Source organism: Salmo salar, chromosome ssa28 (assembly GCF_905237065.1).
Source record: "Salmo salar chromosome ssa28, Ssal_v3.1, whole genome shotgun sequence".
NCBI lineage: Eukaryota > Metazoa > Chordata > Actinopteri > Salmoniformes > Salmonidae > Salmo > Salmo salar.
The window spans coordinates 27,364,634-27,379,801 of record NC_059469.1 but is presented as its reverse complement, the minus strand read 5'-3'; the positions used below and the strand labels follow the sequence as shown (position 1 = coordinate 27,379,801).

At 42.6% G+C, this 15,168-nt stretch overlaps 1 protein-coding gene across 37 annotated transcripts in view; it reads right to left on the bottom strand.

The window, feature by feature from the left end:
* The window catches only part of dst (dystonin), a 187,008-nt gene that overhangs the window by 49,001 nt on the left and 122,839 nt on the right, over nucleotides 1-15,168 (bottom strand). For all 37 annotated transcript variants that reach the window (XM_045710343.1, XM_045710342.1, XM_045710344.1 and 34 more), the window contains 12 exons: nucleotides 14,359-14,511; nucleotides 9,205-9,438; nucleotides 8,670-8,966; nucleotides 7,797-8,345; nucleotides 7,137-7,313; nucleotides 6,076-6,199; nucleotides 3,893-4,101; nucleotides 3,168-3,485; nucleotides 2,387-2,553; nucleotides 2,040-2,196; nucleotides 786-912; nucleotides 119-169 (listed from right to left, as the gene is read on the bottom strand). In XM_045710343.1, the coding sequence (XP_045566299.1) occupies nucleotides 119-169; nucleotides 786-912; nucleotides 2,040-2,196; nucleotides 2,387-2,553; nucleotides 3,168-3,485; nucleotides 3,893-4,101; nucleotides 6,076-6,199; nucleotides 7,137-7,313; nucleotides 7,797-8,345; nucleotides 8,670-8,966; nucleotides 9,205-9,438; nucleotides 14,359-14,511 (2,563 nt within the window). The remainder of the gene's footprint in view (nucleotides 1-118; nucleotides 170-785; nucleotides 913-2,039; nucleotides 2,197-2,386; nucleotides 2,554-3,167; nucleotides 3,486-3,892; nucleotides 4,102-6,075; nucleotides 6,200-7,136; nucleotides 7,314-7,796; nucleotides 8,346-8,669; nucleotides 8,967-9,204; nucleotides 9,439-14,358; nucleotides 14,512-15,168) is intronic.

Genomic DNA, 15,168 nt, shown 5'->3' with positions numbered 1-15,168 from the left:
AACAAGCCATTAAATGTACCTTTGTGATGATGAGTTGATATGTTGTTATGATAATGTACAGGTCTGGAACACTGTATTTATACATTCCTAACATGATATACTGATAGAGAAAAATTACCTTTATTGGTTAGGTAGGCATGGTTTCCTGGGCCATCACTGTTAGTAACAGCTGGTTGCAAAACAATAAAAACAAAAGATCTTATTTGTTAAGTACAAATGTCAAAAGAAAACAAAACTCTATTGGGGTGTTTAATACATGGAAAAGATCATTGTACTGTATGATCAGTGTGGTTACATTTAGATCAGGATCATGTTTTGTAGCGTACAGATGTAGGATCTTAATTTGAGCCACTCATCAAATCAAATGTATTTATCAAGCCCTTTTTACATCAGCAGATGTCGCAAAGTGCTTATACAGAAACCTAGCCTAAAACCTCAAAGAAGAAGCCAGTTTGCTACAGAGGAAAACAATCCTGCAGAAAATGTGAATTACTCTGTGGATTATAATTAATGGACATTTTTGTAGGGGCTGACACATGTTTTTGTAAGGCAAAATCAAGTCTGAAATTTCAAAGGGGGAATTACAAACTTCAGAAGCCCTTTTAAACCTAAAATACAGTATTGCAGGAAAGTTCTCAAGGAACAGGGTGATCAAATTAAGATCCTACATCTGTACAGTGTAGCAAAATGTGTTGCAATCAACAATGAATCTCTCCGTTTCATTGTTTTCTCATTATTGAACACTACCCAATCTTCTCCGAGGGAGTCAAACATTTTGAGCGTACCTGACTTATGCGACATCTTGGTCTTGGCTGGTGATGTGAGAACACTGATGAGGCTACATAGTGCAGATCCTTTGCTATTTATATCTTGGACAGCAGAGCCTTTGGTTGTCCATTCCTCCATTAGAGCCTGAGAAGAGATCAATCAAACCAATAACATAGTTTACACAACGCCATCCAGAATAGGGCTGCAATTTTCATACCTGCATTGAGAGAACACTGAATGATTATGTCTTGAGTGTTTATTGTTAGAGGCAGGGCCAAACAAAGGATATTTGGAGCGTTGCAACATCGAGACAAAAACGCATTTCATTTTAATCTGTGCTTTTTCTCGTGACACAAATTATTCAATATGCCAATGTGTTATTAAGCATCGAGGGATTTGTGTTTTAATCTTTCACGTTTGACCTATTTTCTTATTGTTCGTTACTCTCTTCTTGCCTTTAATTGTTTTTTCAGTGACACACACTCTACCAGTTCATATCAGATTGGACGTTTTTTCTGGCAGGGAGTCACGACTCCTATGTAAAACACTTCACATCCTTGTATTACTTTGGCATGGAAACTACTGTGAAGTTAGGGAGGACAAAACAGTAATATATCGCACCGCACTTCTCTTACTCCGTTACAAAACACATTTAGTGCCAAGCCTGTGACTTGAGAACATAAGTTATTTCAACTTTTCTATCAAGGCCATTTGAAGAACAAGTTGCACATTCACCTGGTCTATGCAGTTGTCCTTCTTTGCACTAAGAACCAGGGTAGAACCAACGATTTACATATACACTAGATGGCTGACAGGGGACGCTGCGTGTCTCCATGTTGACACTCCCCCACATTGTAGAAAATATTTAGGAAGCTATAGAAATGCATTTATTAATGTCTACATTTGTTTTTGACACGTTTATTCTATTACGGACACCTTAATGCATACTTTTAAATTATATTATGTGAGCTAAACATAAAAATAAATACAAATTATATGAAACCATTTTCCTTTAAGTAATATTTTGAGATTACTAATGTTACTGTCCCCACTACAACAAAACAATGTTTAAATACAATGAATTTTGTCCTTGAAACATTTTATTGACATTTTAGAATTCCTGCTCCTAATGGGGAGTCCCAATATGGTGGCTTCAAAGCATCTCAATGGCCAATACATGGCTTCAGCAATCCAGGGTTTGTATTCATCATTGGGTAGAACATACCATTTCCAGCCTAGCTAATACAAGACTAGACTGTCTGCTGACTTACATTGACTCTCTGCAGGTCCTTTGCTAGACTCTGTTCACTGCTGGTTGGCTGAACCACAGGGACTTTCTCTGTCGTCTCCTCCAGCCACGTCCTGAGAGCTCCGGCTGCAGCCCTGAAGTCTCCCAGCTGGTCCTGGCAGGAAGACACCTCCTCCTCTCTGTGTCAGAGAAGGGAGAAGACAAGCACAGGCACATCACATTACAGAGACATATCAAATATGCCAAAACAAGACTATCAACAGGCAAGAGAAAACAATAATGTGTATCCTTTGTCAAATGAGAAGTATTCCCACAGTAACCTACACATGAGGACCAGCAGTTAGCTCTGCAACCGTCATCTTCACTTACTTCTCTTTCACAGTGTTTTTGAAGGCATTGAAGGTGTTGGAGAGGTTGTCCATCTTGCTCTGAATCTGGGCCTTGCTTCCCTCTGGACCCATATTGGCCAGTTCCTTTGACAGCATCTGCAGCATTTCCACATCCTTGGCATGTTCAGCCAACTCAGTGTTAGTATCCTACAGAAACATTCAAATAGTTAGAAGATTATTATTGAGCAATGCGTGGTTGAACATGTGCCATTAAAGGGTCAATCTGCAGTTGTTACATCCATTTTTGGACTTAATGATATGTACCAAGTGATTCTTGAAGAATATAACTTAGAAATGCCTCATGAGCTTAATTCAACTGCCGTACCCCATCAGAACCCAAAATATCAGCTTGTTATACTGTAAACAAAGTAAATGTAAACAAACACTACATAGCCTCCAAACATGGTTAAAACTATCATTGTGATATCATGGATGGGTATTTTTTGCATCCATAGCTCTGTCTATGGGCTCCCGAGTGGTGCAGCGGTCTAAGGCACTGCATCTGAGTGCTAGAGGCATCACTACTTTTATTTAGCCTTTATTTAACTTGCCTAGTAAAATAAAGGTTAAATCAAATAAAATAGAGTGGTTGCATTTCTCCTGCCCCATCCCTCAGTTTTTTACCGAAACTGGGTCTTGGAGTCCACTTTGTTATTTTTTTCAACTGCTGATTGCCGCTTTAAATGAACATATATCCTTTTAGAAAATATGTTATTCTGAAAACATGTTCAAAGGATGAAACATATTTGATGACTAGCTACCTGCATGAGTTGCGAGAGCTCGTTGACGTTTTTCCCTGGTCCGTCTGTTTCAGAGAGGGCCTGAGAGCGCTTGAGCACAAACTGCTGCACCTTCTCCGTTGTCTTCTCAAACTCCTCCACCTTGTCCTTCAGCTGCTCCAGCTGGCACTGCTTGTATTTGTGTTTGTCACAGGCGTCAGAGAAGCGTTGAGACAGGGTGTCCATTTTGGACTGCAGCAGAGCCGCTGCAGCGGGGTCAGCTGTCTCCACAAACTTGTTAACCTTGGCCTTCATGGCAGAGATGCTGCTCTGGCGACTGGAAATATCCTGCTCCAGAGCCTGGAAGAGAAACACAACGGATGAATTCGATTTTAGAGCCATTCTAATGCTTTAAAAGTTTTTTATAGTTAAGGTTTCATCATCTGTAGAAGACAATGTAGAGACCACAGGAGGCTGTTGAGGGGAGGATGGCTCATAATGACTTGAATGAAGTGATTGGAATGGTATCCAACACAAGGAAACCATGTGTTTGATGTGTCGATACCATTCCATTCATTCCAACCGTTACTATGAGCCATTCCTCCTAAATTAAGGTGCAACCTGCCGCCTGTGGTAGATACAAATCCAGAATCAACTGTTGAGCAAAAATGACCAGTTACATTAAGGTGAAGCTATGGTGATAATGATGCTCTGTCTATTTGACTGGCAGAAAACAGTTCTACAAAGTTAATGTTTACAGTACATACTGCCTCTTTGCTGAGCACATCTCCAATGGCTGCTGAATCCAGAAGGACTTGTCCTTTCTCCTTCACACTCTCCTCTACTCCCTCCATCCATCTCATCATCTCATCCAGGCCATCCTGGACACTCAGGGAGCGGGTCAGGGTGATCTGAAGCTTCTCATTACGATCACTCACTGACTTAGACAGGTTGTCATACCTCTCCACAATATCATCTAAGAGCAGAGTCAAAAGGCAATGTTTTTGGGTCAATGCTTAGCACTGGTAAAAGTTCATACCACTTTGGAATAACAATTCTTGAATTATGAGCAACTCGAGTCAGGGTTTTCACTGTTCTCTCCGTAAGACCTTCCAGCTAAGGTCATTCACATGGAAGAGATTACTGTATCATAAATATACAGCACATACAAAGAATACAGTCGTGGCCAAAAAGTTTTGAGAATGACACAAAAATTAATTTTCACAAAGTCTGCTGCCTCAGTTTATATGATGGCAATTTGCATATACTCCAGAATGTTATGAAGAGTGATCAGATGAATTGCAATTAAATGCAAAGTCCCTCTTTGCCATGCAAATTAACTGAATCCCCAAAAAACATTTCCACTGCATTTCAGCCTTGCCACAAAAGGACCAGCTGACATCATGTCAGTGATTCTCTCGTTAACACAGGTGTGAGTGTTGACGAGGACAAGGCTGGAGATCAATCTGTCATGCTGATTGAGTTCGAATAACAGACTGGAAGCTTCAAAAGGAGGGTGGGGCTTGGAATAATTGTTCTTCCTTTGTCAACCATGGTTACCTGCAAGGAAACACGTGCCGTCATCATTGCTTTGCACAAAAAATCAAACATTTATCAGATTATCAAGAACTTCAAGGAGAGCGGTTCAATTGTTGTGAAGAAGGCTTCAGGGCACCCAAGAAAGTCCAGCAAGCGCCAGGACCGTCTCCGATAGTTGATTCAGCTGCGGGATCGGGGCACCACCAGTACAGACTTTGCTCAGGAATGGCAGCAGGCAGGTGTGAGTGCATCTGCACGCACAGTGAGGCAAATACTTTTGGAGGATGGCCTGGTGTCAAGAAGGGCAGCAAAGAAGCCACTTCTCTCCAGGAAAAACATCAGGGACAGACTGATATTCTGCAAAAGGTACAGGGATTGGACTGCTGAGGACTGGGGTAAAGTCATTTTCTCTGATGAATCCCCTTTCCGATTGTTTGGGGCATCCGGAAAAAAGCTTGTCCGGAGAAGACAAGGTGAGCACTACCATCAGTCCTGTGTCATGCCAACAGTAAAGCATCCTGAGACCATTCATGTGTGGGGTTGCTTCTCAGCCAAGGGAGTGGGCTCACTCCCAATTTTGCCTAAGAACACAGCCATGAATAAAGAATGGTACCAACACATCCTCCGAGAGGAACTTCTCCCAACCATCCAGGAACAGTTTGGTGACGAACAATGCCTTTTCCAGCATGATGGAGCACCTTTCCATAAGGCAAAAGTGATAACTAAGTGGCTCGGGGAACAAAACATTGATATTTTGGGTCCATGGCCAGGAAACTCCCCAGACCTTAATCCCATTGAGAAATTGTGGTCAATCCTCAAAAGCCGGGTGGACAAACAAAAACCCACAAATTCTGACAAAATCCAAGCATTGATTATGCAAGAATGGGCTGCCATCAGTCAGGATGTGGCCCAGAAGTTAATTGACAGCATGCCAGGGTGGATTGCAGAGGTCTTGAAAAAGAAGGGTCAACACTGCAAATATTGACTCTTTGCATCAACTTCACGTAATTGTCAATAAAAGCCTTTGACACTTATGAAATGCTTGTAATTATACTTCAATATTCCATAGTAAAATCTGACAAAAATATCGATAGACACTGAAGCATCAAACTTTGTGGAAATTAACATTTGTGTCATTCCAAAACTTGTGGCCACGACTGTACTTGAGAGTCGGCCAATAGCAATATGATTAGGAATAAGGTAAACCGACTTAACATTCCAATACTACTATTTCACTCCAACATTTCTGAATTGCTATTTCACGGTGTCAATGATAGTAACAACACATTGGCTGTGGCACTATATTGTCAAGTATTTCATTGTAAATATTCACTATATTGTCAAGTATTTCATTATAAACATTTCTAGAAATAGCATTGGATGAGAATCCATACTTAGTCTGATCACTTACCTACTGTTTCATGGATATGGTCCTGATTGGTCAACAGGTCCCCCTGGGCGGTGACCAGAGAGTCAGCTGTTTTGCGGAGTGTCTCCACCGCAGTCTGGCGACCAGTAGTCTGACCCTGCAGACCCTGACCATGACAAACACAGACACAGAGGATCAATGACAGTCAACATGACAGTCAACATGACAGTCAACATGACAGTCAACATGACAGTCAACATGTCTTATAGACAAACCACACTGCTCCATAAAGATATATAATTCAACTCCAGCTATACTATATCATTACAAAAATGCTGTAATTATACAGATTTAAAGCAAAGGACAACTATTATGTATAAGCATCTAAAAATGAAATGTGTCATTCAAGCACTCAAATACTGGAACTATACTACTGCAACTGTACATACAGTTTGCTGCACTGCTTTGCACTCCGGGGGAAACATAGCATTGTTCTGACATGATTTTGTTACCAAAACCACAAGAGACACTTCTACATTCTTGAGCTTCAGGCGCCTCCACTCTCTCTGTATCTCTGAGTCACTGCAATGCAACTCCCTAGAGAGATGTAATGAAACAAGATTCCCTCTCTCTCTACATGACATACTTTCATTTGCAAGCCAGCTGGACTCAATCAGAGTGTACTGCAGGTACATCATCTATTTCAGGATAATAGGCATTCTCTACGCCTCTGTCCAGTCCAACTCCAATCGTGACCCCCCCCCACCCCTCCTCAAAGGCATACGCAAGCAAATGCACCCATGGCTAAGCTATTCGTGTCTTCGGACTGCTGGGAGGTTTGAATGTGGACCTATAAATAGCAGTGTTGTTTTAAAGTGAGTGGAAACACTGTATATGGAGAGGGGAGTCTGAAGCAGTGTAATGACCTCTAAACCCATTCACTTCTCAGAGCCGTCAGTCAGTAAACTCTGAAAAAAAGCTGTTGTGAAAACAGCTATTCCTCAAGTCGCCCTCTACCTCTGAGTCTGTTAGACTGCGGTAATGTGATTTGTGTTGATAAAGGTCATACTGATTTGGTGAGTATTTTTAGAGTTTCGTCATGCCTTGGTGTCCTCCAGCTGTTTCTGTAGGGTTTGAGGGTCGGCAGCGATGGCCTCAGACTGCTGCCTTCTGGCGTCCTCCTCTGAGTTGTTGAGCCACTTCAGGAGACCAGCAGCCGAGTCCTCATACTTCTTGTACTTGTCCACCACGTCTCTGAGATTGTTGCCAAGATCATTGCACTGAAATAAATGAGTTGAGATGTTGATTGCTATGGTAGTTACTAACTTTGAATGCATGGAGCATTGACCGCCTACTCTCTTATCAGCACCTAAAAGATCTGGACAACAATATAGTGTATAATGAAAGAGCGTATAACCTTAATTATTTTTAAGATGCAGGGTTACACAAAATCAACCTTTACCTCTGTATATGAGAGTGAACCAGCGTTGTGAAAAAGAACAATAGCTCCTTTGTTTTCATTTTGTTCAAACAGAAATGCTTCCCCCGTGTGGTGTGAGTAGGTTATTACATTCCTTAAAAAGAAATCCATTCAATCGGCCTGAGACGTGTCTCACTCAGTGTTTGATCTCACCCTACTGATTTAAATAGGTAGGCCTCCTGGTGCTACCAAGGTGGTTCAGTGAACAACGTGCATGTGATCATTAACTAGGCTTTAGCTCAGAGGGCTAAAACAGTCTTACTAGTACTGGTATAGAGTTTACCTGAGAGTGTAGGGCTTTGAAGCGACCAGCAGCTGAGTCCAGCTTCTCCTTCACAGCAGCACAGGTTGCAGTGGTATCCACCTCCAGCTGGGCATCTTTCCCACCAGGGTCCAAGCGTCCGCAGGCCTTCGCCACGTCCAACACCTTCTGTCCTGAGATGGTGATGAACCGCAGGTCTCCCTTGTGGGAGATGACGTCCTCAGAGAAGCTCTTCTGTCTCTGGAGCTTCTCTGTGAGGTCGTTGAGAGCTCCAGCAGGGGCTCCCAGCTCCTCCACCTCCCCCTCGGCTTGCTGCAGCCAGCCCTCAAACTCCTCACAGTCTCCCTGGAACTTCTTCAGCTCCTCCTGAACCTGGACCACCTGCTTCATCTGCTGTTCTGCCTGGGTAAGGGAAGAGTCGTACCGTCCTTTCAGCTCCTGGATGTCCCTCTGGAGCTTGTCCTTATCCGTGGGCGACAAGGCATGGGCCTGGTGGTCCAGCAGAGCCTGGGCTGACTGGGTGGCCATGATCAGCTCCTGTTGCTGGGACAAGATCTCCTGGTGACGAGCCTGGAAGGGGGAGAGAGAGTCCATTCAAATTCAAAAAGCTTTATTGTCAAAGTTACAGAACATAATACAGAAAATGATCACATGATAAACATCAACATTGAAATTTAACACACAAGACAAAAGATGGATATCAAATATAAAATAAAGTGGAAAAATCGCATTTCAGTACAAAAGTACTTTGTGTGACAATGTGACTTGAAAAGATGAAAGAGAAGGTCAATGCAGCTATTAGAAAAAGGGACCTGAGTCATGTGTATCCAATGAATTTATCTGACAACAAGCCACTATGAATCAAGCACCACCAGAGAGAATAGGTTTATTTACCTTGACTCTGTCATACTGCTTTTCCAGGTCCTGTTCTGGAGTCTTCACTGTGGCCTGTCCTTCAGTGTCGTTCTCTGTAGTCTGGAAAGCGTTTCCATTGTTTCCATTGGGGTCATCATCCTCACCCAGAATGTTCTTGGCCGATGTCTCCGACTCCAACGGCATGTTCCCGTTCTGTATGCCCATATGGTCTGTCTGTTCGCCCCCCATCCCTTTCTCATTCCCCATGTTGTTGATCCAGTCCAGCAGACTCTCAATCTTGTTCTTGCTCTCCTCAAGCTGCTCAACAGCAACCTCCTAAACAGATAGAATATAGTGAGTTAAAATATGTTTAAGTTATATGTTTAAATAGATGAGATCTATACATTTTGACATAGATATTTTAAGTAGGCAATCATCAAGCAGAGTAACATGTGTCTTTAAGCGGATCCATCTTTTACTGTAAACTACCTACAATAGAAAGTTGAATTGTCACGATTCAGATCCAGACATATCGATAATGTTGATGCTGGCAAAATACAATATGCTTTCCAACCTTCTCAGTCTCCTGTTTGATAGCAGTGGTCACAGACTTCTCCAGGTCTTTCCTTGACTCCTCGGCCCGTTGGTTGATAAGTTTGACCTTGCTCTTGGCGTCCTCCAGCTTGCTCTCGATGGCAATGATCTGATCTGGGGTCAGCTTAGACCGATTCTCATCCAGAAACTTCTTGGTGCTACTGATGACCTCATTCAAGGCACTGCCATTGGTCAAGATGTCTTTCTGCAAGGCCTGGACATTTAACATTTAACCAACACAGAATAAATATTCATCTATAAATTAGTGAACCCATCAAACAAGATTCAGTATAAGAGCAATACATATGTAAAACAATGTGTATATCTGTTTATACCATGGTATTGTTGAATACTTGTTTCTGATTGGCTTGAAGGGCATTCTAGAACGTGCATTATTTCCCTATAACACACGCTATATTTGCACTGTAGAATTCAATGGCTATAGTTCATTCGTACATGTTCTATGTTTGAGCTGCTTTTGAAATTATGAGCATTGTTGAATTTGATTTTCACAATGGCAAGCTAGGGCTGATAGTTTGGTTAGCTAAACTAGCAAGTATTTTGTGAAACATCACAGCAAAGTAGAAAAATATATGGCAAATAGATATCAAAACTGGATGGTGTTCAGCGATAGATGTGAGGGGTTGAGTGGAGCTGAATGGTGGGACTAAAAACAAACAAAAGATAACTATTGTAAAATATACTGTGTCCGTAAAATGTACAGTACCAGTCAAACATTTGGACACACCTACTAATTCAATGATTTCTCTTTATTTTTACTATTTTCTACATTCAACAAACTATGAAATAACACATGGAATCATGTAGTGACCAAAAAAGTGTTAAACAAATCAAAAGGTATTTTAGATGATAGATTCTTCAAAGTAGCCCACCTTTGCCTTGATGACAGCTCAAATCAGATGAAATTATATTGGTCACATACACATGGTTAGCAGATGTTAATGCGAGTGTAGCGAAATGCTTGTGCTTCTAGTTCCGACAATGCAGTAATATCTAACATGTAATCTAACAAATTCACAACAACTACCTTATACACACAAATGTAAAGGCATGAGGAAGAATATGTACATATAAATATATGGATGAGCGATGGCTGTGCGGCATATGCAAGATGCAGTAGATGGTATAGAATACAGTATATACATATGAGATGAGTAATATAATATGTAAACATTATTAAAGTGGCGTTATTTAAAGTGACTAGTGATACCTTTATTAACCATTTATTAAAGTGGCCAGAGATTTCAGTCTGTATGTTGGCAGCAGCCTCTCTATGTTAGTGATGGCTGTTTAACAGTCTGATGGCCTTGAGATAGAAGCTGTTTTTCAGTCTCTCGGTCCCAGCTTTGATGCACCTGTACTGACCTTGCCTTCTGGATGATAGCGGGGTGAACAGGCAGTGGCTCGGGTGGTTGTTGTCCTTGATGATCTTTTTGACCTTCCTGTGACATCGGGTGCTGTAGGTGTCCTGGAGGGCAGGTAGTTTGCCCCTGGTGATGCATTGTGCAGATCGCTCTACCCTCTGGAGAGCCTTGCGGTTGAGGGCGGTGCAGTTGCCGTACCAGGCAGTGATACAGCCCGACAGGATGCTCTCGATTGTGCATCTGTAAAAGTTTGTGAGTGTTTTGGGTGACAAGCCAAATTTCTTCAGCCTCCTGAGGATGAAGAGGCGATGTTGCGCATTCTTCACCACGCTGTCTGCGTGGGTGGACCATTTCAGTTTGTCCGTGATGTATACACCGAGGAACTTAAACTTTCCACCTTCTCCTCTACTGTCCCGTTGATGTGGATGGGGGGGGGGGGGGCTGCTCCCTCTGCTGTTTTCTGAAGTCCACAATCATCTCCTTTGTTTTGTTGATGTTGAGTGAGAGGTTATTTTCCTGACACCACACTCTGAGGGCCTTTACCTCCTCCCTGTAGGCCGTCTTGTTAATGCTTTGCACACTCTTGGCATTCTCTCAACCAGCTTCACCTGAAATGTTTTTCCAAAAGTCTTGAAGGAGTTCATACATATGCTGAGCACTTTTTGCTAGCTTTTCCTTCACTCTGCGGTCCAACGCTTCCCAAACCATCTCAGTTGGGTTGAGGTCGGGTGATTCTGGAGGCCAGGTCATCTGATGCAGATCTCCATCAGTCTCCTTCTTGGTATATTAGCCCTTACACAGCCTGGATGTGTGTTTTGAGTCATTGTCCTGTTAAAAAACAAATGATAGTCCCACTAAGCGCAAACCAGATGGGATGGTGTATCGCTGCAGAATGCTGTGGTAGCCATGCTGGTTTAGTGTGCCTTGAATTCTAAATAAATCACAGACAGTGTCACCAGTATAGCACCCCCACACCATCACATCTCCTCCTCCATGCTTCACGGTGGGAACCACACATGTGGAGATCATCCGTTCACCTACACCGCGTCTCACAAAGACACGGTGGTTGGAACCAAAAATCTCACATTTGGACTCATCAGAACAAAGCACAGATATCCAGCGGTCTTTCTTGGCCCAAGCAAGTCTCTTCTTTTTATTGGTGTCCTTTAGTAGTGGTTTCTTTGCAGCAATTCGACCATGAAGGCCTGATTCACGCAGTCGCCTCTGAACAGTTGACATTGAGATGTGTCTGTTACTTGAACTCTGTGAAGCATTTATTTGAGCTGCAATTTCTGAGGCTGGTAACTCTAATGAACTAATCCTCTACAGCAGAGGAGAACCAGCAAGCGGAGAGACAGTTTCATAATAGCGCTTGCTGGTTTTTGTGACTGAACTTGAAGAAACTTTAAAAGTTCTTGAAATTTGACTGATTGACTGACCTTCATGTCTTAAAGTAATGTTGGACTGTCGTTTCTCTTTGATTATTTGAGCTGTTCTTGCCATAATATGGACTTGGTCTTTTACCAAATAGGGCTACCTTCTGTATACCAACCCTACCTTGTCACAACACAACTGATTGGCTCAAACGAATTAAGAAGGAAAGAAATTCCACAAATTAACTTTTAACAAGGCACACCTGTTAATTAAAATACATTACAGGTGACTATCTCATGAAGCTGGTTGAGAGAATACCAAGAGAGTGCAAAGTTGTCATCAATGCAAAGGGTGGCTATTTTGAAGAATCTCAAATATAAAATATATTTTGATTTGTTTAACACTTTTTTGGTTACTACATGATTCCATATGTTATTTCATAGTTTTGATGTCTTCACTATTATTCTACAATGTAGAAAATAGTATAAATAAAGAAAAACTGTAATGAGTAGGTGTGTCCAAACTTTTGACTGGTACTGTATAAGAGGCTGGATTTATATTGTTTTTAATGTGTGTAGGTGTGTGTGTGTGTGTGTGTGTGTTATATATATATATATATATATATATATATATATATATATATACTGCTCCAAAAAATAAAGGGAACACTTAAACAACACATCCTAAATCTGAATGAAAGAAATAATCTTATTAAATACTTTTTTCTTTACATAGTTGAATGTGCTGACAACAAAATCACACAAAAATAATCAATGGAAATCCAATTTATCAACCCATGGAGGTCTGGAATTGGAGTCCCACTCAAAATTAAAGTGGAAAACCACACTACAGGCTGATCTAACTTTGATGTAATGTCCTTAAAACAAGTCAAAATGAGGCTCAGCAGTGTGTGTGGCCTCGACATGCCTGTATGACCTCCCTACAACGCCTGGGCATGCTCCTGATGAGGTGGCGGATGGTCTCCTGAGGGATCTCCTCACAGACCTGGACTAAAGCATCCGCCAACTCCTGGACAGTCTGTGGTGCAACGTGGCGTTGGTGGATGGAGCGAGACATGATGTCCCAGATGTGCTCAATTGGATTCAGGTCTGGGGAACAAGCGGGCCAGTCCATAGCATCAATGCCTTCCTCTTGCAGGAACTGCTGACACACTCCAGCCACATGAGGTCTAGCGTTGTCTTGCATTAGGAGGAACCCAGGACCAACCGCACCAGCATATGGTCTCACAAGGGGTCTGAGGATCTCATCTCGGTACCTAATGGCAGTCAGGCTACCTCTGGCGAGCACATGGAGGGCTGTGCGGCCCCCCAAAGAAATGCCACCCCACACCATGACTGACCCACCGCCAAACCGGTCATGCTGGAGGATGTTGCAGGCAGCAGAACGTTCTCCACGGCATCTCCAGACTCTGTCACGTCTGTCACGTGCTCAGTGTGAACCTGCTTTCATCTGTGAAGAGCACAGGGCGCCAGTGGCGAATTTGCCAATCTTGGCGTTCTCTGGCAAATGCCAAACGTCCTGCACGGTGTTGGGCTGTAAGCACAACCCCCACCTGTGGACGTCGGGCCCTCATACCACCCTCATGGAGTCTGTTCCTGACCGTTTGAGCAGACACATGCACATTTGTGGCCTGCTGGAGGTCATTTTGCAGGGCTCTGGCAGTGCTTCTCCTGCTCCTCCTTGCACAAAGGCGGAGGTAGCGGTCCTGCTGCTGGGTTGTTGCCCTCCTACGGCCTCCTCCACATCTCCTGATGTACTGGCTTGTCTCCTGGTAGCGCCTCCATGCTCTGGACACTACGCTGACAGACACAGCAAACCTTCTTGCCACAGCCCGCATTTGATGAGCCATCCTGGATGAGCTGCACTACCTGAGCCACTTGTGTGGGTTGTAGACTCCGTCTCATGCTACCACTAGAGTGAAAGCACCGCCAGCATTCAAAAGTGACCAAAACATCAGCCAGGAAGCATAGGAACTGAGAAGTGGTCTGTGGTCCCCACCTGCAGAACCACTCCTTTATTGGGGGTGTCTTGCTAATTGCCTATAATTTCCACATGTTGTCTATTCCATTTGCACAACAGCATGTGAAATTTATTGTCAATCAGTGTTGCTTCCTAAGTGGACAGTTTGATTTCACAGAAGTGTGATTGACTTGGAGTTACATTGTGTTGTTTAAGTGTTCCCTTTATTTTTTTGAGCAGTGTATATATATATATATATAAATCTGTTAAATTATAGCCATGGTAAAAAATGGTTCTCTGGAAAATAATGCACCTCCGTGGAAGGTCAGTTCCACTTCGCTAGCTCTGAAGCTCAGATGTAATTGATTTGAGTTAACCAGCATGTTTTACTGAACCTGATGCTCTTGCTGCACGTGCTGCAGGTCTTCCACACTTGCTGCACCCTTGGTCTGCTGCTGATGGCCTATCAGACGGTTCTCTGTATTGGTCAGGTTGTCACACAGCTCCTGCAGCTTGTCTGAGAACACCTTCTCTTTGTCCTCCATGTACTGCACATATCAGAGATCAACGTTACTATGTTACACTCCACCCACCAGGTCTCAGTTTACACTACATGTTACGTACTAATCATACCGGACATTTATAGACAGTCAACCCCCTAGGACAATGGTCTGAGTATGCTGTAAACATGCTAGCCACACAACAAGCCAGCTTTCTGACTTGGTAAAGAAAGTGGACGGGTCCAGTAGACAGCAATAGGACATTCACAAGTGTGTTAGTGCTGACTGAGGTTGGTGGGGGAAAACGTCCCCACACTGAAGATGCATTTTGAGTTTATCTTCTGGAGTTTAGAGTTCAAAGGTGTCTTGAAGCCTGTGAAACGTGAACACGACCAGGAGAAATGTTAGCGTTTGGCAAGCGGTGATATTTGTGTTGTTAAAAGACAGATGCAATAGAGTCATTTCTAATTAAAACACATTCAAAGCACATCATTCTAAATCTTACTTAATGAATTCTAGTGGCATACAATATTATGTTATAGATATTCAAAAATATATAGAAATACAATAATTTGTTTATATATCCATAAAATACATAAACAACCACACTTCACTCTCATGCTCACCTCACTTCAACCAATACATTTTCATAGTTTTCTCAACAAACTGAAAGCGACTCTTTCCAAGGTGCAATGGCCCTAATTG